At 38.7% G+C, this 27,575-nt stretch overlaps 1 protein-coding gene across 5 annotated transcripts in view; it reads left to right on the top strand.

Annotated features, from left to right (window-relative positions):
• Nucleotides 1-27,575, top strand: part of UTRN (utrophin) — a 418,084-nt gene that overhangs the window by 326,393 nt on the left and 64,116 nt on the right. For all 5 annotated transcript variants that reach the window (XM_076333919.1, XM_076333918.1, XM_076333920.1 and 2 more), the window contains 6 exons: nt 94-362; nt 2,742-2,888; nt 4,337-4,415; nt 9,577-9,637; nt 21,870-21,931; nt 22,912-22,986. In XM_076333919.1, the coding sequence (XP_076190034.1) occupies nt 94-362; nt 2,742-2,888; nt 4,337-4,415; nt 9,577-9,637; nt 21,870-21,931; nt 22,912-22,986 (693 nt within the window). The remainder of the gene's footprint in view (nt 1-93; nt 363-2,741; nt 2,889-4,336; nt 4,416-9,576; nt 9,638-21,869; nt 21,932-22,911; nt 22,987-27,575) is intronic.

The following is a 27,575-nucleotide window of genomic DNA, read 5'->3' as shown; positions in this document are numbered from 1 at the left end:
CTGTGTTGAGCATGTACCTCAGGGGCACTGTCTGTTTAACTAGACATGAATAAGAGAAAAAATAAACAGTGAAACTTTTCTTTCCCTCTGCAGAGTTGACCCCTGAGGAGAAAGCCATGAGGATTGCTAAAGCTATGCGTAAGCAGTCATCAGAGGTAAAAGAGAAATGGGAGAACCTAAATGCCAGTGCCAGTATCTGGCAGAAGCAAGTGGACAAAGCATTAGAAAAACTGAAAGACTTGCAGTGTGCCATGGATGACCTTGATGCTGACTTGAAGGAGGCTGAAAATGTGAGGAATGGCTGGAAACCTGTGGGAGACTTGCTCATAGATTCATTACCAGATCACATTGAGAAAACTACAGTAAGTGTGGAACTCCTGGGAAATATTTAGACTGTGTGAGAGTCAGACCCCTCCATTCTTCGTACCCCTAGTCACGTTAGATATGTATACGCTGTATACTTAAATTCTTATGTACAGTTTAAAGTGCTTTTTAAAGACTAGATCTGAGGTCTTAAAGAAAGTCCAGTACTGTGCCACATTCACTGCGTCAGCTGTGATTGCATAAGCACATGTGAGCAGCAAGCTACAGATGTGTACAGAATATAACATTCATTAAATGAAAAAAATTGTGTTCTAGGATTTAAATATTTTCCTCCTATAAATACTGTCTAATCCATAGTTAGGCCACGGGTGTGTTTGTAGCTTTGTCTGGGCACTGGAGTATGAGTGGGCTGAATCAGTTATCATCCTGGCAGTTGACAGTAGGCTTCCCCTCCTTTTTGTAGTGGTGAGCTGTCAGATCTGTTTGGCCACCGTGTATAGCTTTCTTCTTAGAAAAGCTTTTAGAGCTTTTTCAGTCATACAGAAGTATATACATAGTTTTAATTTCTGTTCCTTAACTTTCACAAACTTCACACGTCTCTTGCCTATTTTAGCTTATATAGGTGAAAATTTGTATTTGCTTTGACTTTAGCCTGGCTTCTCTTCAGGATTATTTCAAAGTGAAGAACACGTACTACTGTATAATATTCTCATGGGCACACCAGTTCTTGCAGCCAGGGTTCCAGGCCACCCATGCAGGGCTCAGCACCCCAAGGCATGGCTGCTTATGATGGGTAGTAGTCGTCCCCTGCTTAGCTGCATGGGTTCTGTAGGGACCCAGTAATGCAGAGCCCCCCAAAGAAGGAATACCTTCTGATAACTAACGTTGTCCAGGAGAGCTGAAACACAGCACAGTGCTTGGGGGAGTGCCTGAATATTGGGGATTCCAGGAGAACACATGGGTATGCACATGTAGGTAGAGGAAATTGCTGTTTCAGGCAAATTTAGCAGTTATCACTAAGCTTCTGTTTCACAAACACAACTTTTCAGTTTTTAAGCTCAAGAATGAATATGGCAAAACGTTAGAGGACCCTGAGGTCGTGCACCTGACCATCCATGTCTTCAGCATGGGACACTGGTGTTAGAAAAATGAAGGGCCATGGGCTGCAACAAGTTTTCTGCAAATACTCTCTCTATGTACACACGGCCCATGGACTCATATGAAATTAACACAGGACTGCATTATTTCACATATATCAATGTAAACATCCTCATTCTCCAAATTTTCTTGTTACTTTCAGGTTTAATGGAACCAAAATCTTTAAAACAAAGGCAGTCAAAGCTGTTTTATATCCAGACTGCTGTTGATTTGAGAAGAGTAATGCATGTCCTCCTCCCCCTCTTACATTTTAATATAGATACTAAAGCAAGCACTAAGATGCTGATGCAGAATAGCTCTTTGTTCTCATGTTAAGAAGCGATTTGTCATATCTTAATGGCTTTTTCTGTAAAGAAGAGTAAAGCAAAGTCTTTTAGATTTTCATTGCTGTGGAAAAATTGAAACATCTGCTGAAGGAGCCTGCTGCCTGTCCAGAAGCCAAATGCTTCTTTCTTGCCAGTAGGTGCCTTCTGTTCCTCGGCCTGATGAAAGAGATTTTGAAGGGAGGTAAATAATTGAATTGTCCAAAGAAAATCTTTTTTCCAGTTGTTTTTGGCTTGTTTCATGATGTTTAATCAAGCCGTTTATAGGATTGAACAACTAACTGCTCACAGCAAGAAAGACATTTGATGCATCTTTTCAACTGTAACTAAAACTTGCATCAATTTTGTCTTAATACTGAATTTAGTTCCATTTGATTCAATAAACCTTTTTCTTCTTTTTAATCATTGTAATATATTTACTCTACAGTTCTAATCAGGTAAAACATTGTACTCCTTTTCCTTAGAAGATACATTCCTTCATGCTTTGCTAATTCAATAATAGTTTTTAAATTGAATTTTTGTCAGCTGCTTAATACTGGAAAACTGTAGTTACTGAATACATTTTTTTTCTTAAGAGCACTTGACAGGCTGTATACTGTTAAAGCTCCTGATAGAGCATTGCGTATTTCTTTTTGGAAAGAAAAGCTCTAAAGCCATATGGCACCACTAAAAACCTTATTTAAATTGTTTTAGCGGCACAATTTGGATATGGGCATTTGAGTAAATTTCATACTATTTTTCTCTAAAGAGGGATATGAAGGAGTTAATAAGAATATTGAAGTGAGTGAACTTTCTTTGCTGGAGAACTCAGAGTTGCGTACAGTTGTTTAGGATAGGCTGCCACGTTGGGCAAGTCAGCTCCATGTTGAGTTTACGGTGGCTTTTGTGCTGCTCAGATGTCAGTTAAGCATAAATTTATGCTTCTTACTCTTCTAGGCTTTTAGAGAAGAAATTGCTCCCATCAACTTGAAAGTTAAAACAGTGAATGATTTGTCCAGTCAGCTGTCTCCACTTGACCTTTATCCATCATTAAAAATGTCTCGCCAACTGGATGATCTTAATATGCGGTGGAAACTTTTACAGGTATTCTTCTGAATGTGTACAGTAGGTGGTGGGGGGGATGCTTCTCACTCTCTTCTGTTCTCTTAAAAGATGCATTATTACCATTTGTTCATTATTTCTGTCTTTAAGGTGTTATGTTAATGGTACCAAAGCAACAAAGGGAGCTGTCTTTCCTTCTGTGGCTTGACCAAAAGCTTTTCCTTTCAAGCTGTCTCAGCAGTTTACTCACTCAGGAGACTGCATTAATCTCTGGAGACTAGTGGGAACTATTGCTGCATGCTTTTTTGTATGTCTTATAGCAGTATTTTTACTGCATAAATCATTGTTACCGAAAACTGGTGTACATATTTCTGTTGTGTTTCCAGCTCCTGTGAAAGCTGTTTTGGTTTTGAATGTTCGGTTTCTGCAGGGAATTTCACTTAAAGTGACTTAAGTATTAGTAGAGCTATAACAAGATGTGAGCAATAGCAGATTTAGCGTTATACAACAGAAGACGGTATGCTGTGAGAGAGATTCATATTGCTTAGTTATGATTATTGTACTTAAATGGTCTGAGAAAAGTAAATCAATGTGCCTGATTACAGTTCAAACTCATGCACAGTTTCACAGTGAATGGTTTAATGAAGTTTCTTACATCAGTTAAAGTTCATTTATCAATTTTTGCACTTTCTCACTCTTTTTTTTCATAGGAAATACTTACCGTTGAGTCAGCTGCTATTTATTTCTTTACCTGGTTTCTAAGGGTGATATTAAGTGTCTGAAAGAATTGGGGGAAGGATGGAGGACCTGTTCCCTCTCTAGCTGAGGATAGTGGGACTGAATTTTCAAAACCTGGGCATCAGCTTCTGGGCTAGTAGTTTTGAATCAGTTGCTCCTGAGAGGCAAAACTATTAATGTGTCTTATCAGTCCTTCCCTTTCCTAATGTAATTTGGTAGTGGGTTTTTTGGGGTTTTTTTCTCTTTCTTTTTTTGTGTCCTCTCAAATTGAGTTAACTAAGCAGCCAAACTGCTGCTGGGTGTGTTAGTGCAGTTTTAATTAATAAACCAGGGGGGAGTCATGTCAGCCAGTGAAGTGGTATCTTCCAAAATGGTTCTGTGCTGGAAAGGCAACTGTGAGATCAATGCAATCAAACTGAGACCTGCTGTCTGTGGAAATTTGGACAACAGAAGGGTTGGGAGGAGGTCAGAAACTTTAGCAGTCGGCTGTAGTCACCATGAAACTACTGTTGTTTGTTACTGACCTGCAGTACTCGCACGAGAACACTGCAAGATATCAACATGACTTTCATCAAGCAAATGGAAGAAAAATAGTAGCTTTGAATAGCTGGAGGTCAAATAAGTGCTATGACACACAGAAAACTTAAATTTATTTAGCCAAAAATGAATGTAAACAAGTGTTTTTATTATCATGGCCCTGGTGTCACAAAGTAAATGCAATGTAAATTTTGTGTATGTGTGTTTATGTGTAGGTGTCTGTAGAGGATCGCCTTAAACAGTTACAGGAGGCACACCGAGATTTTGGGCCTGCATCACAGCACTTTCTTTCCAGTAAGTTCTTTGAATTAATAGATGCTTGTGAGATATGACGGCTTTCTCAAACACAGACTGCTCTTTACTCCAGGTTTCCCTATGGCTTGAGGAACAGGAAGTCCCTCTTCCACGTTGTTATCTACCCCCCTGTTTTTGTAGGGGTGTTACATCTGCATAACTTCACTGACATTCTCACTGGCATGCTTCCCTCGGATCACTGTAATATCTCACCGAGTTATGGTTGCACCCCTGGTTGCTTTATTCTTTGTCCTCTATTTGCTGCAAGGTCTGACCTGTGGCTGTCCCACAATCTTTATGTGTTCATAACTGCATCTTCTCATTCCGTGCTACCTCTTTCCTCAGTTTCCTTTCACTTCCACATTTGCTGGGGTGACACAAAGGAAGAGCTGCCTGGATTTTTTTTTATTAAAGGCTTCATGTCATACATTCCTGGAACTTCAAATAAAGGGGTGGGGAAAGCAAACCTGCATCACTTCCTCTTGAGACCCATCCTTGCATCTTTTTCTATTTAGTGAAAATTTTAGAGATGTAAACCTACAATCTCCCATATACTAAGAGGGCAAAAGCAGATGCTTTTGCTCCCTCGTTCCCATTTGACTTATTCGTTACAGATAGATAGGTTGTGATATCAAGATCCGTGTTGATTTTCTGACGTTCTAGCCTATCTGCCATCATCAGAGCTCATGATACAAAGTGCTAACCCAATCTGCTCTCTGGTTTTTAACCGAGGGCTTCAATAATAAAGATAAAATTATTGCAGGAGTTGAGAAGTGAACATAAAAATGATCAGCTCTGTCCCAGAGATTCTCAAGTGCTGTATGTCACTGTATAGCTAAACAGCTAATATAATTTAAAACAATAAATACATCTTGATTTCTTCTTGAGTTACATGACAACCGTGTTCTTATTTTAAATTGAGAACTAGTTTTTCAGTAAACATCATGGTAAACAAGATGCAGTGTATTTAAAATATTATGGCTGTTACACAAAATAATGATTCCTGGAGTCACTTTGTCCTTTTTTTTCATTGACAGAACAAACAAACAGCTTTAAAAGTATGTGATTTTTTTTGTTTTGTGTTTTTTAAACCCCATTAGAAGTATTGCATAGTGTTGCCACAGTGGTTTTGTAGCCCTTCCAATCTCAAACTTGTAACCTTCACCTAGTCAGTACACCTATGTAATAATTTGCTAAAAAGAACACGGATAGAGTGGTATCGTTGGCAGTGTTGAAAAATGACAGATTAACTGTTTGGGAGAGTAGTCAGTCTAGTCTGTGTAATTAAAACAGACTAGGAAGCAACGTAGAGAAGATGCAGTTTCCCCTGCTCTGGCTGGTTTGAGAAGTTCCTGACTTCTCTCCTGTGTCACTGTTAAGGCTATTCACCTCTCTTCACCTGGACCAATGCAAATGTTCAGGTGACTGATTGTGGGGGTGGGGGGAAGAATCAGTGAAAGAGTCCACATGTAAAACAAGGAAGCCTGCCAGGCAAGGTTGGCTGGTTTTGTTTGCCTTGACCTGTATCATTTCCTTGATTTGGCTTACAGCATGCTACAACAAATAATTGCATTCACAAGACTGAGTGGTGAATTGGCTTTGTTGCTGAATAAAACATCCATAGCATTATGTCCAAAGAGGCTATGCAGTGCCTTATTGGCATGCCTCGGCCTTGCTTAGGGCATCTTCTCAGGCTTAAGGGAACATCCAGTTCACGTTACATACAAAAGTCAAGAAGCTAAAGTTTCCAGAATGCATGTTGGTAGACACCGCAAAGAGCTATAGCCAAATACCACAGTCCTGGAAAAACAAATAATACGCAGTTATCCATTTAAATTATTTGTTAAAAACAACCAACCTCATTCCCCACACAAACTACAGCAAAAACTTCTTAAAAAAAAAAAAAAAAATCTGTTTTAAGAGCTTGAACTAGACAGTTACAGAACTTAATACCTACAACTTTATATAAAGTCTATTAAATGAAAGTCAGGGACGGTAACTTCAAAAGGAAAGTAATAAAAAAATCATTAAATCTGGAAAAATGAAGGTTTTATTCTGACAGGTTGAAATAGTGCGTATTCTAAATCAAATTTTTCAAACCTTTTTAGCAGCCATAAATGACTTCTAACTGTGAGGAACAAGTAGAGTGGTAGTCTGAATAAAATAACCTCAAACTCCTAACACTGAGATTATGATATGTATGTCTTGTGCAAATCTTTATCTCCAAAGTTGCACTTCTGAATTAGGGGGGAGGTTTTTATCTGTACTCATTTGACAGCAGCTATTTTAAATTTACCTCACCTACCTGTTACTCTTCCTCCAAATCCTAACAAGAGACCATAGCTTGCCATCATACCATTTTCAGCTGACTAGCTCCCACTTGTCATTTAATCAGTAATTTCTGCTAGCAAAACACCTATTTCTACCTGTTAATCAGATTCATAGAATCATAGAATAGCCCAGGTTGGAAGGGATCTCAAACGATCATCTGGTCTAACCTATGGCAAAGGGAGCCTAGATGATATTATCTAACGCCCTGATTCCAGCCCCCTTAATCCAGTGATTTCACCTCTGCATTGGCTAGTAATGTTTCTCTACTAAAAAGACATGGTGCAGCATTTAATACTGCTGTTGGAGTTCTTGGAACACCAATTACATGGATTCACCCAGACCATCGCTAAGAAAGTGCTTCAGAATATTTTTGAAGACTAGCAAACAATATGACATTGGCCCTTCCTAAAATGTCCTGCAGTAGGAGGCTGAGGTAAAGCAGTGTTAGTAGGCCACTACAATCTATGATCCCTCGCTCTGCTGAGCTACTTTTCCCCTCCCATCAGCGTTAGCAGAATTCGATTGCTCTTTTTTTCAGTGCTTTTGAGATGGAAAGTAAGGTCCTTGCAAGTTAGTTACTGATCGGTAAATTTTACACATCCCTAATACAGACACAGATGAAGAATCCTTATAATCCGTTACTTTTTGCAAAAAGATTGTTTTGCTGTCTCTTGCCTTTAGAAACAATAACTTGCTTTTTCTGTAATTCATTTATTTTCTAAGGCCCAAGATGTACTCCTCTTTCTTGTGTTTCTTGTATACTTTCATAGAAGAATCCATGAGCACCCACAGAGTGCTGACTCCACATGTTCCCTAACAAAATAGCCTAGGTCTTCAAGTGGCCTGCTCAAAGCATCTCTTGAGTGGTGTCCAGCCTTACTAATATCTGCAGACCTGCTAGTGAGTGCCAGAATCAATAACTACTCTGTTCAGTTTTCATCGAGAAACTGATTTTAAAAAACGAACGGGAATTTCATTTTGCAGAGTTTCATGCAGCAGAGAACTGGCAATGTTTGTAGAAAGAATGTTCCCAAATAAAAGACTTGGTCAGTAATAATTAACAATTTAATTTATTATCTTGTTTAGTCCATATCTGTGTCTGTGCAGAATATCTATAGTCTGTCATAGCACAGAAATTGTACCTAAGCAAACTGTGGCCAAATTTTTCTTCTTAGTTAGCTGACATAATTAGTGTAGTAGTACCGGAGCCACCGCAGGTGCCAAATGGCAATACTAAAGAATGAAACTCTAAACCTGATGGCCACCTTCACCTATCCGGTTGATTTTTTTTTTTCTTTTTTTCAGAGTTATGAATGCTTAAGGATTATTTTTTAGTTAACTACCTCTATTTGAGCATTTAGTCTTTACTATGTTTTTTCTGTAGCCGGTAACTACCTACCTCTATTGCAAATGTTATTTTCTTCTTTAAACAATAATATGGAATTTTCTCTATTTTTTCCAGTGAGTAATGTGGTTTACTTGGTTCCTGTAGTTTCCCAAATATTCTTCCCAGTTAATCTGTCTTTCAGTACATGAATGTTTCTTAAATTACAAACCATGAAATTTTGTGTGGTCCAGGAAAAGGTCACAGCTGTTAAACTGCTCAGGGAACAGCTGGCTGGGAGCAGGGCGAGACCTGCCTCTCTCTGCAGCAGCACCAGCCTATGGGGCTTACGCGGCTTGTAAGTCTTTGCTGCAGCCTGAGAGGTCTTAGGGGAAGAGGAGAGAGTTACTTTCAAATGGATTTTTTTTTTCCAAGGAGGGATGAGCTCTAAAGTGGGCCGTGCTTGCAGAAAATTGCATTAATTGAGAGTTTAATTCCTTGAGTGTGGCTCAAAGCTGTGTATCACTTTACCAGGTTTTTAAACAGGGGTGTTAGCAGCTAAGAGTAGGCACTCTGTCTTGGAAGTGTTGACATATGTGTATAGTACAAATTCATCCCATTGTGATGATCAGTTATTCCTACCTGTTCTTTCAATCTCTGCTTCTACAGTGAATCTAGTGAAGTGAGTTTCTTCTACAATAAACCCCTAATTAACCAGGCACTAGTCTGGTAATTTCTGGTAGGACATATACGTACCTATGGTTCTTCAGTAAATAGCTACTTTTAAGTTGTGCACCAGCAGTCCTGTTGGCTTGAACACTTTTTCCCCTCTTATCTCCTGGGATCTTTAGATAAGCAGAGTTGTAGTGTCATGTATGACTTCATGCCTTTTGCAGCTTGGCGTGCAGAAGGTTTCTTGATGTTATGGATGATATCTGTTGATGTATCAGACTCGCATAAATTCTGCAAAGATTACTGCTGTTCAGCAAGGAGGGCAAAGGCAGGTTTTAATGCCTTTTTTTGTTGGTCATACGGTGTTAATCAATATTAATTTGAGTTGCAAATAGGAGCTAAGTGTTGTAACTAATAAAAATAAGGTTGATATTTCTCCCTTTTGTTCTGTTGCAGAGCATTAATTATAGTAGTGGAAGCATTTATTTTCAAAGCTTAAACTGATGATAATTCTAGGGAGGTAGGAAAACCAGTGTCTCCATTTTCCCTGGATGGATAGCTTGCTTGCTCAGAATTTATTATCCTTCTTTGAAGTAGAATCACCACATTTGTTTTATTTCCAGCTTGGCATCAAATAGATGCCTAGAATCGTCTTGATAGATTGCCGTCGTTTTCTCCAGCTGATTTTCTAATTACTGAAAGTTGTGTGGGAAATTTTAATTGTTTCCATTTAATTTATTATAATAGTTTTAATTGTAAAATAAATAAAGTATAGTTGGATTTTTTTTATTTGACAGGTGCTTTCTAATAATTACCTTCTCTTTATTTCCTCAGCCTCAGTACAGTTTCCGTGGCAGAGATCTGTTTCACATAACAAAGTGCCCTATTATATCAAGTAAGTTTGCCTTGATTCTTTTTTCCTTAAGCATAACAGAGGGTCTTATCACCATAACCTGGCAGAAAAACATAAGTACTAAGTAGTAACTAGAAATGTTATCAAGAGTTTCTCTACATAGTGTTATGCTGCATATACTATATATGTTCATGTTTATTGCTTTGCATACTGTATAATTTAGAAAGATGTAAAAAGAAATCAATGACAAACCCTAACTAAAAACCCCACTCAAACAGGTAGGAAACAGCAGAGATGCTCCAGTGTAATACAGTATCAGTAGTCAAACTAGGCTTGTTCTTACGTGTGTGGCTCGTCCAGAGTATAAACTGTAAAGGGAAGAAAGCTGAATACATAATGTATTTAAAAATGCAAAGTTTATAACCTATAGCAGAACAGTGGTGACTAATATCTGCAGAGCCCATTCATCATTTTGTGCAAAATTCCTTCAGAAATAGACACGTGTTGATTGTCCTTCTGTCATTTACTTTATGGAAGTTTTTATCATGCTTAATATTAATATAAATGTAAAATTAACATAAATATTGACAAAAATTGTACAAATACCTTGGTTACCAAGAGGAATGGTCAAGATACTTATTTTGAAAATAATAAGAAATACTTAGTTACGGAGGCATGGAGATTTTGATGTGTTCTACTCGGAGCAATCCTTAACTTGGGTTTTCTTATTCCATCAGCATTTACTTATGTACTGTTTGCCAAGACTTTAAAGGTCAAAGATTGCAGCTTTGAGAGAAGGATAGCTTTTTGCCAGAGAGGTAAATGAAATTTTAAGAAGGTACAGTGTATAGTAAGCCAGATCCAGAGTAGTTCATTTTGGACTGAAGGAAATCTGTTTTAAAATGTTATCGGTTTGAGTTTGGAAAAGAAGTAGGTTTTTAAGTCTGTAGGATGACTATGAATTGGACCTACAGATAATTCATTCTAAAACAAACATCAGTGAGGACTTTGTGCTATTGCATATTGCTCTGTCATAAATCTGAGAGCCCCATTTTGTGTTTCAAACAATTGATGAGTGCTTGAGAGCTTTGAAGAGCAGGTAACAGTAAATCTATGTCGGTCAAACCTGTTGCCATCATTCTTGAGGTGTGACGGTTGTTTTTAAACTGTGGTATGAAGATTAATTTTTTTAAAGGGTAGGTAACTAGAAAAAGGAAAAGCCTGCTGTGAAGATGCTTGAATTCTCTGTAAAAGCATTTGTGCCTCTGCTGAAAAGTTTTGCAGGAGGCAACAGAAAGCTGTGACACGCTGGAGGAGCGGTTCCTCTCTCAGCCCCGAGTGTAAGAGGAGAGGGCAGAGGTTGGATGTGGAGGCACACTGACTGCCCGGACTTGGGCAGCAGTGCAATTAAAATGATCACACCTACAGCAGTAATTCAAAGAAAACGTTGAAGCATCAAACTACAGAGAGCAAGAGAAAAAATACCCTGAAACAGTCTTTTTTTTCTTATGGGTATGTCCTTAGTGGGCATTGAAAGATGGCAATTCACGTCCCTGCTCTACCTGGTCAGAGCTGGTAGCTGAAGTTGGGAGTGTTTACCAGGTGCGAGTTGGCCTGCGGAGGTTTCTGTGGAGCTCCCAGGTATATTCAGAGTTGGAGGACAGAGGTAGGATGGATAGTCCTACAACAGATGGAACGGACTAAGATTAAAGCTTCTGATCTGTGCTGAGCAAAGCAAAGATTTAACTTGAATATTTCATATGCATATCTTTTTTTTCATACTTCATAATACATTTTTTTGAGTTTCTGGGCATGCCCCACCTCATCCAGAGTTCAGTTTTTGAGAAATCTTTTTTTATCATGACTAGTTCCGAAGAAAGTCAGTCTTTCCAGTGTGCGCACTAGGTGCAATCCTGCAAGCACATGACTTGGTGGCAAAGTATCCACTGATACTGTGGGCTCGCTCTGATAGTAGTGTGTTGGCTGCCCTGGAGCTAGATTGGGGAATGAAGCCAGTCGGGGCTGAGAAATAAACCCCAGCATCTCTCAGAAATTGTTTTAATGGTCTTGCACAGGAAGATTAATAAAGGGGCAGAAGCGTAGGGCAAGTTCTCTGAGGGTCGAGGTCTTACAGAAGCAGAGACCAATGGTTTATTTTGAGGATGGCTTTAATGAAGTCAACAGAATTAACTACTGCATCTTAAAGATGACTTTTCCAGTAATCTTTCCCTACTTTCAACATGATACATGCTGCTGAAGCAGTGTCTTGATTCTTGTGTCTTGAAAGAGGAGAAGAATGTTACATGTAACCAGTAGGATTTATTTATTTTAAAAAGCTTGAGGAGGAATACGGAGTCTGACAAGCAGACTGACCTTGGCGGTTTCCTTCATTTCTTATTGCTTACTGATCTAAACTTCAATGTTGGCAGTAGCAGCTAGATGAAACACAGAGTTGTGGAAAATAAAGCAGAAAAAAGCTGATTCTGAACTTCATTTGCTTTGGTATGATCAGGCTGGAGAGTACTCTTAGCTTTAAATATTCTTTTAAATCTTCATCTATTCCCTAATTTCAGATATAGTTTAAAGAAGAGAGGAAAATGATGCTGACACAAAAACTTACTTGATTGGAGTGATTAGATGAGCTTTTGTAATACAATTCAAGAGAACAGTCAACAGGATTTAATGGTGGTTGTTTATATAGAAAGAAATTCTGGGAAAGAGGCAAAGATTAAGTTAATTTTCTTACTTTTTTGTTTAATTGTACTAACCTCTTTGAATGAGGTGCCTTTGATGTAAAACACAGCATGAGTAGAAGGAACAGTTATGATGAGTCTCAATAACTATCATTCGAGAGCAATTATATTTACTGTTTTTACAGCGAGACTTGTATGTTCAGAGAGAAAGTTTAAAGTACCAGTTGTTCATTTTATGGGGTAAGGAAGAAAAACAGCAGATGAAGGAAAATAAAAGTATGATTCAATGATTGGTGGCTGAAAAATAAGAATTTTTTAAAATTAATTTTGAAAGGGAAATAAATGCTAATTGAAATCAGGCTACTTTAATTCTGAACAAGAACATACACTCTTCTTAGACAACCACAAATTCATACCTTTACTTCATTTTGGTTGCTTTTTGTGAGTGTCCTTGAATGAGAAATGTGAAATACTCAGAAGTGACACAGCTGTAGATGATGATGTAGTTGTACCTCTGTTAAGATGAGTATTTAAAACAAAAAATACCGCACTCTTCGCAGTTTTATTGCACACAGAGAATGGAGTTAAAAAAAATATTAGGGAACTGCAGCTAAGAAGGCAGGAGGGAGCACTTTAGGTAGCAATGAATCTGTAAGGAGAATGTCAAAATGCTGCAAGACGTCTGTATTTTCAGATGAGCAGCATTTATTCTGTTTGTTTCCCGATGCCAGCAGTAACTTGCACTTATATGCATAGAGAGAAATGTCTCAGAGAAAGAGCTTCTTAGTATGCCAGCACACCATGGTGGCTTTGGGGTGCAGCTTGTTCTCCCCCCCCTATTGCTAACGGTTGGCATCTCCACCCTTTCTGGGGTTGTAACGGAACCATGTGACAGATTAAAAAGCCAGCGTACAAACTCCTCTGCCCCGTAAGTTCAGACAGAGGCAGTCTGGGTTTGGGCATTTTGGAAAGGAGTGACTATTCTGCTTGGCTGGAAGAAGGATTTATAATTCATTGAGCCCAGGTTTATCAAGGTGTGTGCCCTCTGGGCTATGGCAGATATTTGGTTGAACTGAACCTGCACACATGATTTAACCTGTCTCTTTTCTGCTCTTGAATTATCTTACTATGTAAGCCACATTTGCCAAATGGCTTTGCCTCTGTTGATGTGATTTTATTTAGTCCTTTTTGCTTCCTGTTTGATTTTTTTCTTAATGACAATTGATAGAAGTTTTTGTATTTCTGTAGTCTGAGTCTTCTCTGTCTCAGTAGAATTCAATCAATGAAAACCTGACTGTAAAATCTCGATGCTGTTAAAAAAAAAAGCTTAGTCTTCCATACTTTATAAAAAAGAATGGGAATAATAAGCAGTATGGAGGGGGATACAGCACAGCAGGCACAGTATTTACTGATGCACTTTTGGTAATAAAAGTGTGAAGTTTGGACAGAAGGCTTGGCAAACTTGCCATTGAATACATATTTCATAGGTTGGTTTGCAGAGGTTTGAGATTTAATAAGGAGAGTTTTCTGCTGTTGTTCATTTATAACTATTTGAATCACACAAATAAAACATGCTTGGCCTCTATAACAGAAAATGAAAAAAAGCCTATATTACATAGCACTTCAATAAAAATATTCTACAGAGAAACAGAAGAATGAAGGAGACACCATATATGATTGTTAAACATCTTTGAGGAATACACGATGAACTGAAAGGAATGTGCAGAAAACATAATTACCCTAGCATTTCTCACTGTTGTTTTTAACTGTAATTTAAGTGTTCTTCAGCTGTGTACCTTTCAATGCTATAAATTATTAGATATTTGTACTGTGCAGAAGAAACAAAAGGGTAATACAGAAAGGGTCACAGTGAGTTTAATCTCATACAATTTCTTGGTGTAATCATTCAATTAATCATTATTAAAACTCCATAGTCACCTGGTTACTTTTCTGTAATTCTGCAAAAAGACTGCATCACCAACATCTTAAAAATCCCATTTTATCACTTCCTATATCATGTTCAACTTTAGGGGGGACAGGAATAAAATGCTTTCTGCTTCTCCATTTTTTTCAAGACTCTTCAGGAAGTCTTTCCCGAAGTTTGTTTTACGCCTGTATGGGGAAGAGGGGGAGAACTAATGGAACTGGGCAATTCAACTTTTTCTTGTTCTAGCTATATCCATAACCCCATTCTTAGAAATATTAAGAAGTATTTCCCTTGGAAGGGAAAATAAAATGTAATTTGCAGCAAGAGATAATACAGGATTCAGTTTTTGAAACTTTCTTCAATTACCAGTTCCTGTGCTGGTCTTCACTTTCTATTAAAGAAATGCAGTAGTACATTTTCTCTGGAGGGATTTCAAAATATCTGCATATAAATTGCTCCACTAACCTCTAATATACATTACCCTTGCAATGCTTTATGCCAACTCTCTTTCACCACAAAACAGTATTTTCTAATGGGCTTAAAAAGAAGATAAAGCACCATGTCATATTTATAAAGTGGGGATGATGTTATGCCATTTGAAATTTGGCAAGGACAGCAAAGTCAGAGTTCTGAGTGCTATTGATTCATTAGTGATCAGTAAAGATCCTGATTTCAGTTAATGCTTTGTGCAAATGACTACAGGATCAGAAAGCTACTTAACATAATGCCAGAGTACTGTTTCAGTGTCTGCTCTTGTGGTGTTTGCCATTGGTTATCAACACAGACATAGGCCTTGTCTGTGCTAAGAAATGATAAAAACCCCACAAACCTGTCTCTAGTTTTCTTTCTTGTAGACAAAAAGCTAAAAAAGAACAAATTTAGTGTTTTTTTTCCACAACTCCACGGGCAGCTTGAAACACCTGGAAATGTACAACTTACTCCATTCATTTCAACAGGACTGTTCTCTTATTTCTAGAGAGCATAAGTTAAGACATGCTATCTGTTTCTCAGCTCTTTATCTACAACCAGGAAGTGTTTTTAACAAGGATTATCTTTGCCAATTATAATTAGAAAGCTGCCAGCAAACATAAAGGATAAGAAACAGATTGTAAGGGTAAATGTGTGTCATTGAAGCTTTAGAGCACTTCATTAATATGTAGGTTTTTAAATTTGGAATATTTTATGGTTATAATGTTTATTTTTAGTTAGTGAAATTTACACAAATGCATTTAGACTTCTTAAATGACACTGTTTTGTCATATAATCTCTACGTGGATGCATGTTTTGCTGCATGGCTTATATTGTGTCAGTAAGTTTTGGCAGAAGAGACCTGGGAGACTCTTACTCTGAATAACTCGGTCTTTCGATACTAACCAGAAAAGTAACACTGAATGAATTCTCTTGTGGCTCAGTTAGTGAAATGCTTTTAATTCTTCCCTGACTGATCTATGTGGGAAGATGTAACGTTCACACCACTGGTGTTACTGTCCTGTAGACCAGCTCATTTCTATCATAGCAGAAATCCCTTCCTACGCCACCCACTGTGCAGAATGAAATCTCGTAACTTCAGCTCCTGTAGACCTTGAAAAGTTCTTTTTATCCAGTACCATCTACATGCAAGATGAATGATGAGCCCAACTGTTGTTCACTTTCACTCAAAGTAAGTATCACCTCAGTCTACAAGTAGTTCTTCCTGAACCTAGTAGAGTACTTGCAAGAGAGGGTGCTCCTTGGCGTGACTATCACTGCGACCTGGGACAGAACTGCCACAGTAGTTGTAACAGAGAGGGAGGACTCTGTAGATTTGTCTGCTCTTGGTTAAATGCTTGTTTTGAGTCTTTTCAGAAGTTCAGTGCGATGACTAAAAATGATGAACTTCTCATGTATTTTCACAAGTTACCATGTAAAATTCTTTTTTTTTTTTTTTTCCGTCTAACTTGAGCATCATTCCAAATTTAGATTTCCATTAGCTTCTCTGCAGGCTTAGTTTTCCGTCATTGGGGTTACAGATTGTTTTCTATAGAAAAATACAGAACATGGCATTTCTTCACATTCTTAGCAGACAGTTGCTAGCAGGGTGGAATTTTCTGAAGACTTCCTGTTGTCTCTCTGTGGTGAAAACAATCCATCCAATTCTACCTAATTGCCTCCTGGGACTTACCAGAAGTTATGGCCTCCAGACGAATCAAGCTGGAGCTCTCTGCATGATCTAGTAAAATCATTTTGCCTGGAAATCTTCAGAAAATGACTGCAGCACTTCTGTGAGTGAATTGCATACTGCTTTAGTTTCTTACCTTGTTTTAGCAACTCTGGTAATTAGCAATTTAGCAATTTCTGATCCTTTGCTCTAAGGATGACATCTTTCACATATACATGTAAAATAAATACGAAGAAATTATATAATCTTTTGTTTATCAATTTCCTTGTTCTTGTAGGTCTGATGTCTTGTATGTTATTTGTGTTTACTGAGCAAGGTGTCAGAGAAGCAGGGGAACATCCAAGTCTGCTTTTACTCGTTGGGCAATAACCGACAGGCAGTTGTAACGGCTGCGGTGCACATTTTAGAATAGGTTGCTGTGTCATGAATTTGCATAAAAAGGAGCTATGAGATCCCGGTCAGAAAGATCTCCCCAAATTTCATCAAGTTTGTCTCATCTGTTACAGACCATCCAATACTGTAAAGTTTGTGAGCGCGTTTCTCAGTGCTTGATCTGCTTGCGTTAGTCTTGCATCAATAACACAAAAGCTACTGTAGCTACAGCAGAGAAAGATGGATCTTACTTCAAAGAGCTGCTTTACAAACCAAATCACCAGAAAGCACTTCGTCTTGCATGCCTCCGGTTTGGAGCGCCTAATAAAATGACTCCTTTCTCTGATAGTTTTATTTGTAGCGTAGGAAGGTTATCTGCACACCCATTTTTTCTTCCTGTGAAAATCAATTTGTGTCTACGTAAAAGTCCCTGCATATTATGGAATTGTTATCAAACAAAACTTTACATTAAGAAATGTCGCTGTTGAGACTGATTCCTTCCCTCTCCCCCAGTTTTTTATAGCTCTTTTTAAATTTACAGTCACATTTTTTTTTCCTCAGCTCTGTCCAGTGTAGTCTGGCTTTCATGTCTTCTGTCTCAAAAATGGAATATATTCAGTGGCGGTAGAGGCACTGCCCGCAGCAGTGGAGTTGCTGCCTCCTTTGACCTGAATGGATTGTTGAGTCAGTGATTCACTCACTCTAAGCCCATTCTTCTTCTCTGTTGGATCTGTGTACAGGATTGCCACGGATGGTTTCTTGCTAGGTGTTTTGGGATGAGGCTGACGTAACCACGTTCACCTTGTGTAGTCATTTAGCAGCTGTCAGGTAGTATTGACTTCTGGGTAATTATGGACAAGCCCGGGTGAAGGGATTCTCTCTTGCCTTTTTTCTGTTCCACTGGATGATGTTCATGGGGCCTCCTTTCTCACATGATCCTAGTGGAAGGTAGCTACCAGTGTGGTGTACAGAAGAACTGAATGATAAACCATTAGTCTATACCGAGTCTTGCACAAATGTATTTCTCTTTCAAATGAAAATAGAAACGTAAAATTATTTTCTGGTCATTCTTTTATTAGGTATACGATTCATGAAAGTTCTGTGTTTTTCTCTAAAGAGAAAATTTAGCTGTTCAGGTATTTACTACATTAAATGGAGAAATAAGATGATAGCGCAGGATACAGAGATTTTGGATATCTCCTTCGCATTTTTCTGCTTCATATTAAGCACACACAAAATAGAAAAAAAAAACTATCATTTTTGCATGGTATGTTGTCATGATTAAAGTAGGTTTTAGTCTTTCAGATAAAACTGCTACTGAAACTATGTACTTAAGACATACAGTTTCAATAATGAAACTGTTGTTTGTTCTTAAATCTTGGAAACCTGATTTAAGGAAAAAGCTTGATTGGTAATATCAGCTCTTATTCATTGCATATGGGTTTATAAATTACTTAGAAGCCTGAATCACAATTAGATCTGCCCACATCCTAACTAAGCATTACAGCTATTCTCCTGGTTTCGGCTGGGATAGAGTTAGTTTTCCTTCTAGTAGCTGGTATGGGGCTGTGTTTTGGATTTAGGATGAGAATAATGTTGATAATACACCGATGTTTTCGTTGTTGCTCAGCAGTGCTTACACTAGTCAAGGACTTTTCAGCTTCCCATGCTCTACCGACTGAGAAGGCTGGGGGTGCCCAAGAAGCTGGGAGGGGGCACAGCCAGGACAGCTGACCCAAACTGGCCCAAGGGACATTCCATACCATGTGACGTCATGCTCAGTACATAAACTGGGGGAAAGCTGGCCGGGGGGGCCGCTGCTGGGGGACTGGCTGGGCATCGGTCGGTGGGTGGTGAGCAATTGCATCGTGCATCACTTGCTTTGTACATGCTTCTCATTATTACTACTCTTATCATTATTATTGGTATTTTATTCCAATTATTAAACTGTTCTTATCTCAACCCACGAGTTTTCTCGCTTCTACTCTTCCGATTCTCTTCCCCATCCCACCAGGGCGGGGGGAGTGAGCGAGCGGCTGTGAGGTGCTCAGTTGTTGACTGAGGTTAAACCACGACAGATGTGTACTGGAGTATATCAGTATATTTCCAGAGGGGGGGAAGCAAGGGTTTATCCAAGTATTTATCTTTTTTTTTCTTCCTTTTTTTAAAAATAAAAAAAAAGAAAAGGTCTCTTTGGACATAGTAAAATTTAACAATTTGCTGCAAGACAAGAAGAATTTCAAATCAGCTTCTGCTGTCAATCCATTGTTGTTTGTGTAGAGAGGCATTTGCTGCTAATAAACCTTTGCACTTCTGCAGTGCTTCCCAGGTGAGATCCTTGCAGCTCCCCACAAGCAGGAAATGGATTTCTTCATGGAAACATATTTTTTAATGCCAGAAGATGGTGAATTCAGAAATAAAGGCTACTATTCAGCAAAGTTTTTACCATCACGGTGAATTTTAACATGATAGTTTCTTCTAAGGCAGTAAACAGGATTTGACTCAGCTAAATTGCGTGTTGTTTACATGCAGTGTGTGCACTAATATTTTAGCATTTAAAACAGACTGAAATGTATTTTTATATATACATATATCTAAAGTTTCTATCACAGTACTGCCACCTACCTTTACTTTTGACATAGAAGTTTGAAGGTGTTTTAGTTAAGAGCCTTTTCTCAGAAAATCCTAAGAAACCCTTTTCACTTACTATGTTGACAGTAAAATTGCCAGTCTTGGACCTTTTTTTTTGGTTTGTTTGTGGTTTGTTTTTTTGTTTTGGTTTTTTTCTTGGTCAGAGGAGTTGAGGTGAAGCCATTTCCTTAAAACAAGCTTTATTGGATCCATTTCTCTGGGCAGTTGCAATGGGTTTTGTCAACAGAAATCAATTCTAAATGTTCAACATGATAATGATGGCATCCCACTAAACACAGTAGTGCAGATATTGGGCAGCTTCAGGACCAGTTTTGAGGTTATTTAATAAGTTGATCAGTACGAGTCATTATATTGTATTTTCTGTTCCTGTTTACTGAAGCTGTATATGTTGTTGTTCTTTCTAATATCCTGTAGGGTTTTTTTATACCAGGGTTTTTGAGAATGCTGGACAGTCAATTGCCTTTACCTTGGCACAGCACCAAACCCAGATACATCTTTTTTTGTTGTTGTTGGCTTCATGATGATTTATTGGTGTGCCCCTTCCAGGGAAATATTGTCAAGCTACTAGTTTTTGAAATGACTTTTCTGGACAAGGATAAACGTAGCGCTGTTTTAAAAGTGTCTTTCTAGAAACTGCAGAAACACTGATGTAGGTACTGGTATGCCTTAGCTTTGGAGTTCGGCGTATCAGAGCCTTGACCACCTCATTCAGAATTTGAAACATGAATGTAATTCATGTGATATTATTATCAAACTGAAACCAACTAAAAGTTTCAGTTCAGGAAAATGCGTTCAGATGTAAAGATGTATTTCAGTGTTCTTCTGAATTGGGGAGGGTTTTCTATAGTATTTCAGAGTCATTCAAGGTCTAACAAAAGATTTTTTTTTTTTTATTGCATGTTGTATAAAACTCTTTTGTTTAAATGTAATCATGTGCAGGGCTTTTCTCTCCTTTCAGTCATCTCCTAGGGAATAATCACAAAGAGGGAAAATAGGATTTATACCTACTGTATTAATAGGAAATATATATTTTGTCTTCCATGAAAAACACCTCACAAAGCTGTGATGGTGCCAGATATACAAATGAGACCCATGGCAGAGAGAGTTAAGCCTCATGACAGAGAGAAGCTGACTGTGGAGAGCTAGACCAGACTCAAAGCTGGAAAGGTCAAACTGGTGAAGTGGGGATCGTATCCCCTATGCAGAGACTCAACATATGCACTTTCCACTAGTGTTATCTCAAAGGGTAATGTAAAGAAGGGCCTTCAGCACTTGTTTGGAGCCTGCCTCCCCTTTGTGGTACCTGTCCTATCTCTGTAGCTCTTTGGAGGAGGGACCTTCTATCCCATTTATTTTGCATCACTTAGTATAAAAGGGTTCATTCTTGGTTGGTTTCTCAATTTAAAAAAAAAAAAAAAAAAATCGATGATAAATTATTGAGCACCCACTGAGGTACAGCCATTTATATATACCAACTGAAGCTACAGTCCACTGCATTTACGGGCAAAGTGCCATTTAAAGTCATTATTTACAACCAAGTACACCTGTCTGTGGAAAAAATAATGTGTGCACATTAAAAATTTTCAAATAGAAACAAAGGTGAAATAAGTGGTATTCTCTGCTCATTATTGTTAGATTTGCTAACCTAGCATCATTTCATTTTCAATATTAACTTTTAAAGGGAGTGCTATCATCTTTTTAACACAACTTCTGTAATTTTCTTACAAATCTAATTCAAATGTCAATACTTTGTAAGGCAAGAATGTGCAATCATCCCAGCAATTAATATTCAGAAATACAAGTAAAATGTGGCTTGTAGAAGGGAATTGGAGATTTCAGTAGACCTGACATAATACACATTTTGACCCCTCTGGCTGCATACCTGAAACCTTGGTGAATTGAAACAGCAGTGCTAAACGGTGGGTTAAGTGATGCTGCCTATTAAATCTCTCTTCTGTGGGCACTAGTGTAGAACACACACCCTAAATGAGGATACCTGTTGATCGGGTGTGTGAAGAGTGACCAGGCTTTCCATTAAATGCATTACAGGTAAAGTTTAAAATTGTTGTATGTGTTCTGATACAGGTGTTCAGATATGCAATGAAGTCTGAAAGAAAACCTCGATGCTTTTTATTTTTAAAGTGTTTTTGCAAATATTGTGCTACAGCAGCAGGAAGTTTTGCATTTTTACCTTATTAGTGTGCCTCTTAGCTTCAGGATCAGAGTTCAACTGATACAGTCACACTTAGAATCAAAAGTAAATACTGTTAAATATGGGTGGGCTATTGTCAAACTTAGCTCCTTGATTTTTTAATCACAAAGTGAGTGGCACAGATCATGTATTTTAATTAAAGAGCTGCAGGATTTCTTGCCACTTAAACACAGAAAATCAGAATATCTTTGGGTTTTTGTCCTTTGCATTGTGTGTGTGCGTGTGTTGCCTGAAACTTTGATTATCTCATTCCTTTGTAGTCATGAGACGCAGACAACCTGTTGGGATCATCCTAAAATGACTGATCTCTTCCAGTCCTTAGGTGAGTGCATTTCTTAAAATAAACCATTATGTGATGTTCATTCCATGAGTAAAAGCCTGCATTTGTCTGCTGACCACGTCTGAGTTGCCGTGAACTGTAACAGAGCATTTCCCACTTTGCGATGAGACACACTTTGCAAGAAACCTCCTGCCTTGATCATGTCATGTTTATTGCCTTTCAGTAATTTTAATTCTGAACAATATGCTCTGACTCTATGCTTTAATGCAGTATCTTGTTTATTTCTTTTAAATCCACAAGGGATTGTCCAACGATGCAGGCTGTCTGCATGTTTAAAGCAGGATGCCGGTCTGCAGGGAAGTAATTTTTGTAATAAATCAGAGCAGCTACGTTATCAGTAAAGGCTAGACCATATTAGGGTACAACTAGCTCAACATGTCCTGCTAACATTTACTGAGAAATTTCCCTAAGGAGCAAAAGGGTAAAATACTGTTAAGTGAGGAAAAATGTTACTATACCCATCAGTTTATGGCTATCTGACTGTCCCTTTCAAAGCACTGTTTACAAAGTCATGGCATAGAAATTATGGCTTAAAAAGCCATTTTTTCTCTGTTACTGTGACCTTTGCTGCCCTTTGTTTCCTGTATGTTGTCTGATGGAGTTGTAAATTATTTGAGAAACATACTGTATTTGAGCACTTGTCTGGAAACTACTTAACGCTGCATAATATGTATGTAAAGCTCCCATTATATGTATTACATGTGCCAAGATAGTGTCAGGATTTCTGGTATGCCGATCTCCGAAGGCCCTCGACTGTCAGAGTCAGGAGGCTTTCCCTGCAGGTGGATTGGACTGAGGTCCCAACTTCTCAGTTTATTTTATTTGTTCTGATATATCCTGTTAACTCATTGCAGAGAAGGGAAGGGATATCAGACTTCTTCCAAAATATGAAAATTCATATGTAGAGGAAACTTACGGACTGTCTTTTTAGGGCTGCTCATATTTCTGTTCTGCTGTTTCAGCTGACTTGAACAACGTACGCTTCTCTGCCTACCGTACAGCCATCAAAATCCGAAGACTGCAGAAAGCACTGTGCTGTGAGCTTGGCCTTTGAGACAAATTGTTTCTCTACAGTATGGGGGGACGGGAGGGTCAGCTTAAGTCTTAACAACGTTAATGTTTAACAAGGGACCAGATACATCCTTGACAGATTGTCAGCCAACAAAATGGCAGGAAGAATTGCCAATAGTAGGTATTATTATTGCAAATAAATCCAATCAATTAATGAAAAAAGGTGTGCAGCAGGTAAGTTGAAATGGTATGCCCACTAAGAATACTTTGAGAAATGATAGGAAAATAAATATTGGACCTCTTGACTATTGCATACTGTTCCTGATACAAGCTGATACAAACCAATGTGGAATGATGTGAGCTAAAATCCTGACCTTTGACATAAACTCAGGTATTTTATTATATTTTAGAGAGTTTTATTCCATTTTTTGTGTTTACTGCTGCTAGATATAACTTCGAAAATATTCCTTCCTCTCAGAGAGAATATCTTGCTGTGTGAATTCCAGTTAAAGAGGAGTTCAGGCTGCTCAAAGTGTGAGGGGAAAGGATACAGATCTGTATAGTTGGTTATAGGTAGTTGGTATTGCTATACATTTTAATCACAAAAAGTTACTAGGATGAAACAAACTAGTATTATTAGCAATAATAGTATATACCAGGGATGTGAGGAAGAGTCTTCAATTTAGATAGGAAATAACAATGTATTTAATATGCGCATTGGATATTTTGCCCAGCCCGTATTGGCATTTGTCCCTGTTCTTAAGCAATCTAATAATTCAGCCACAGTCCACTCTGAAGAGCATATAGATTTCATCAGCAGGAAAGCATAGGTGTCTACTAAGTAGGCTCAGCTGTTGAAACTACTTCATTTCCAAGGTTCATGTTTGTATCTCCAATTTTCTGTTCTGTATTTGCTAGGTATTTAAAAAAACATTTCAGATGATATCACAATTATGGTGTAATTCAGCAGCAAGTTGCATGACTACCATGTTCAAAGTTTAGCAGCCTCAGAAGTGATGTATCAGGAGGTCTTGTCCTGGCTTCTGGACTTGGGACTTCTCTGACTCACACAGCAAGTACCACACTGCAGTTCTGGGCTCTTGCCTGAGTCTCCTGTGCAAGGCAAACTCGGAGTACTCTGTGGAGTCATCCTGCCACTGGTATTTCTGCATTGTCCTTGGGAATCAGGATGAGAAGAAGAAAGATGGTACTTTCTTGGGGGAGCTGAGCTAGCTTGTAACTGCTCAATGTTTATTTTAGAAATGGGACTGAACTAATAGTTTGACAGAAATGGTTTACATTATAGAGAGAGGCAAGACATGAAGACAAGGAAGATAACTGAAAGGGCAAAAAGCTTAGGAGGAAGTGAGATTTTGTGAGAAGGCAGAGAAGAGAGGGTGTGGGGAAGAAAAATAGCTGAAACAACTGGGGAGATTAAGGTGTACAAAAAGGAAGGAGTGCAAAAAATTCTGTTGTAGAGATGATGAGAATATGAATTTTAAGAATTATTAGGACTATGAATGGAAAAGAAAATACATAAAAACGCACATCTACCAGAAAGAAAATAGGGTGAAGTAGAAAAGAAAATGGAAACTGGACAATTTTGGAAGGAGATATGGGTTGTGAATGAGTGTGAAGGTTGCAGATTTTAGACCTTTTGAAAGGTCTTGGCAACAGCTGGTATGAAAATATTGTACAACATTACCAAATTTTCTTGTTTTAACTCAGGAGTCCTCGCTGTGGAAGGACTTTTCAGCCCTGAAGGGTGTACAGTACTGCAGTCTGAGTAGGAACACAAGAAGGGCAAAGCTGAAGATGCAAGCAGGGGAGTTGCACAAAGCAGGGTCCCTTCCCTCCTTCCAGCCTAGAAGACAACAGTCTGATCTTGGCAGTAGCTTCTTGGCTGGACTTCAGATATGCATCATACCAAATGAAGCTGTGCCTGAGATGCTAGCTAGCTACTCCAGAAAGCTAGAGTGCATCTATGCAACAGCACAGGCTCTTGGGAGTACCTCTTGCCACTTCTTCATATGCTATGCTGGCTTCTCACAGAATTTCAAATTGGGTTCAAGATCTTGGGTTCAAGGTCTTACATTTGGGGAAAAAGCGGAACCTGTCCTTTGAAAGATTGTCTGATGGTATTGAAAGAAAAACTATTTCTTTGGCACAGCCTAGAGCTTCTCTGTGCAAAAGATACGGTCTCACCCAAGGCTATACAGGCTCTGACAGGCATACAGATTGTCTAGTGACCTGTGTAGAACGAACTTCACTTTCATTACTTCTAATAAGCTTTGAGGAGGAACATCCTGCTCTTGGTTTTACTGCAAAATATATCAATTTCTGTAATAACTGCAATGGTTAGCTCTCCTCATTCACATATTTCAAAATGGAATATTGTCTCCAGTTTCAGGGGAGGGAGGTGGAAGGAGGGCAGAGGGAAGTAGCAAGAAGTAAAGAGAATATTCCAGTTTGAAAGAGACAGGAGTAAAACTGTCATCTCTGCAGATCCAATCTGCCTCATTATTTATGAAGCTGTTTGCTTGCTCCATCTCTCTGCCTCATGGGAGGAAACAACAGCCAAAAAAATCTTTGTCTTTATTACACGCACATATTTGACAAAGGATTGGTGTAATTTGTGAGAACACAATGTTGTGGGTTTTTAAGAAAGACATTGCAGATTATCCACAAAGCTAAATACTACAAGAATTTTCTGTCTCTGAACAGGAACTCGTTATGATCTGGCACAATTTTAAGACCACCTTCGGAAACATAATCGGTGCTGTTCCTTTTGTCATTGTTTGCTTAGCTGATTGTTTCTTGCCAAGGAACAGGTTTTCCTGTTTTCCCTTTGACTGTGATGATTCTCAGCCTGATTCCGTCCCATGAATGGCTGCTGAGATAGCCAAAACACAGCATGTGCTAGCACCTCCTCTCTGAGGAAGGGGAGAGTGGTTAAGCCCTGTCTAGAATTCTTTTCTTGACTTTTATTTGTTGGTGGTTTTGTTTTAAGGTAGGGAAAGAGTCATCTTCTGTGCCCCTGCCATTCATTCTCTGGTCCAAGTTACTTTAGTTTTCCATTGTATTTCCTGTAATTTTAACTGTGGATGGTTTTTAAAGGTGTTTGGATGCAGAATGCTTTAGAAAGGTTTATGTGCTAAGGCAAAGAAAATGTCAAGACAAATCACTAGAAAATGAGGTCATTCTAAACTGTAAAATGTGACAAATTGCTGTCACAGCCTCAGTGCGTGTATAACTGCAAAGGCCTTTTTGGTGAGAACTCCAAGGGCACGGCTGGAGCAGGATGCACAGTCCCACTTGCACCTGATAGATTTTGACTTTGCAGTGAAGACTGGTAACACAGTATTAGTGCTATACAAGCAGGTTCAGGAGTTTGTAATTTGAGAACTGCACTTTGGAAAACTTTGCTGATGCCAAATCTTTCTTGTGTGTCTTTGGTCTTGGTAAGTGTCAGAAAAACATGGTTCTGGGGAAGTTATTCCCTCCCACTCCCCCCACCCTCCTTTAGAAGTGGGAAGGTAGAGTCATGTTTCATCTTGTTCTGTTTTTTGGAAGGTAGATTCCTGCAGAGACTAATATATGTGTATACACATATAAAACGTGTATTTATTGTGCAGGAAGCTGAGAAAGGTTGCAGGTTGGAAAGAACAAATTCTTAGCTTCTCTGTCTCAGGTTGTGTGGGGCAGACGTACTGAGAGCACTTTCCCACTGTAGCAGAAGAAGAATGGGGCCAGAGAGAGTATCCTGTGTTGCAGTTGTATTGGGCAGCTATGCAGCACCGGACCCTGATTAGAATATTTTATTCTCGTGCAGCATACTTTAGCTCGTTTTCAAGAAATTATATTGCCCCAGATACTGAAGTGTAGTAGTGGAAGGGAAAAAGGGAACAAAACCACCATGTATATTCAGAATTCTGTCACTGAGCTCCTCTAGGTGGTTTAAAATTTAAGATTAACATAATCCTATGTTAATAGGAATGTCAACCACACAAGGCTAAGGAATGAACATTAAGGCACACTGGACTAAAAGCGAGAGCCGTGTAGACTTCCCTCAGCCATCCAGTCTTTTGCAGGAACTGCTATCATTCACAAGGTCTTTCTAATACACAAGCTCCATAGCAATGCCTGCCTATTTTCTGTGGGGTTACAGCAGCCTCAAATTTGCCATTAGCAGCTGCACATCATTACTTGCACCTGAGTCAGTCACTCACATCTCCTTGAACCGTGCTGAATGGCGTGGTCTCTGTTTATAGTTTTCCTTTGGGAAAGTCTTCTCACTGCAGAAAGGAAAGAAATGACCCTTGCATCCATTTGTTGGTTAACAGTTGGTCATTCAGCACATTTGAGCAGATGCAGAATGGTACTGCAAAAATGCACTAAAAGCTGTGTACAGTAGGCTTCATGCTAGCAATGGCATGTGAGTCTCACGTTAGCTTTCCCCCATCTGCATAAACACAGCTTATTCAAAAACTTTCAGAAATGGAAATGTAATGAGAAAATAATCCCTCTTCACATCAGCCCAATCCAGGGGTGCTGCTAGTGGGTAGACCTTACCACAGCAGGATAACTGCCTGTACCCAAAGTTCATTCAGCCAGG

This window comes from Aptenodytes patagonicus, chromosome 3, assembly GCF_965638725.1.
Source record: "Aptenodytes patagonicus chromosome 3, bAptPat1.pri.cur, whole genome shotgun sequence".
Classification (NCBI taxonomy): domain Eukaryota; kingdom Metazoa; phylum Chordata; class Aves; order Sphenisciformes; family Spheniscidae; genus Aptenodytes; species Aptenodytes patagonicus.
This window is presented reverse-complemented; position numbering and strand designations above follow the sequence as displayed.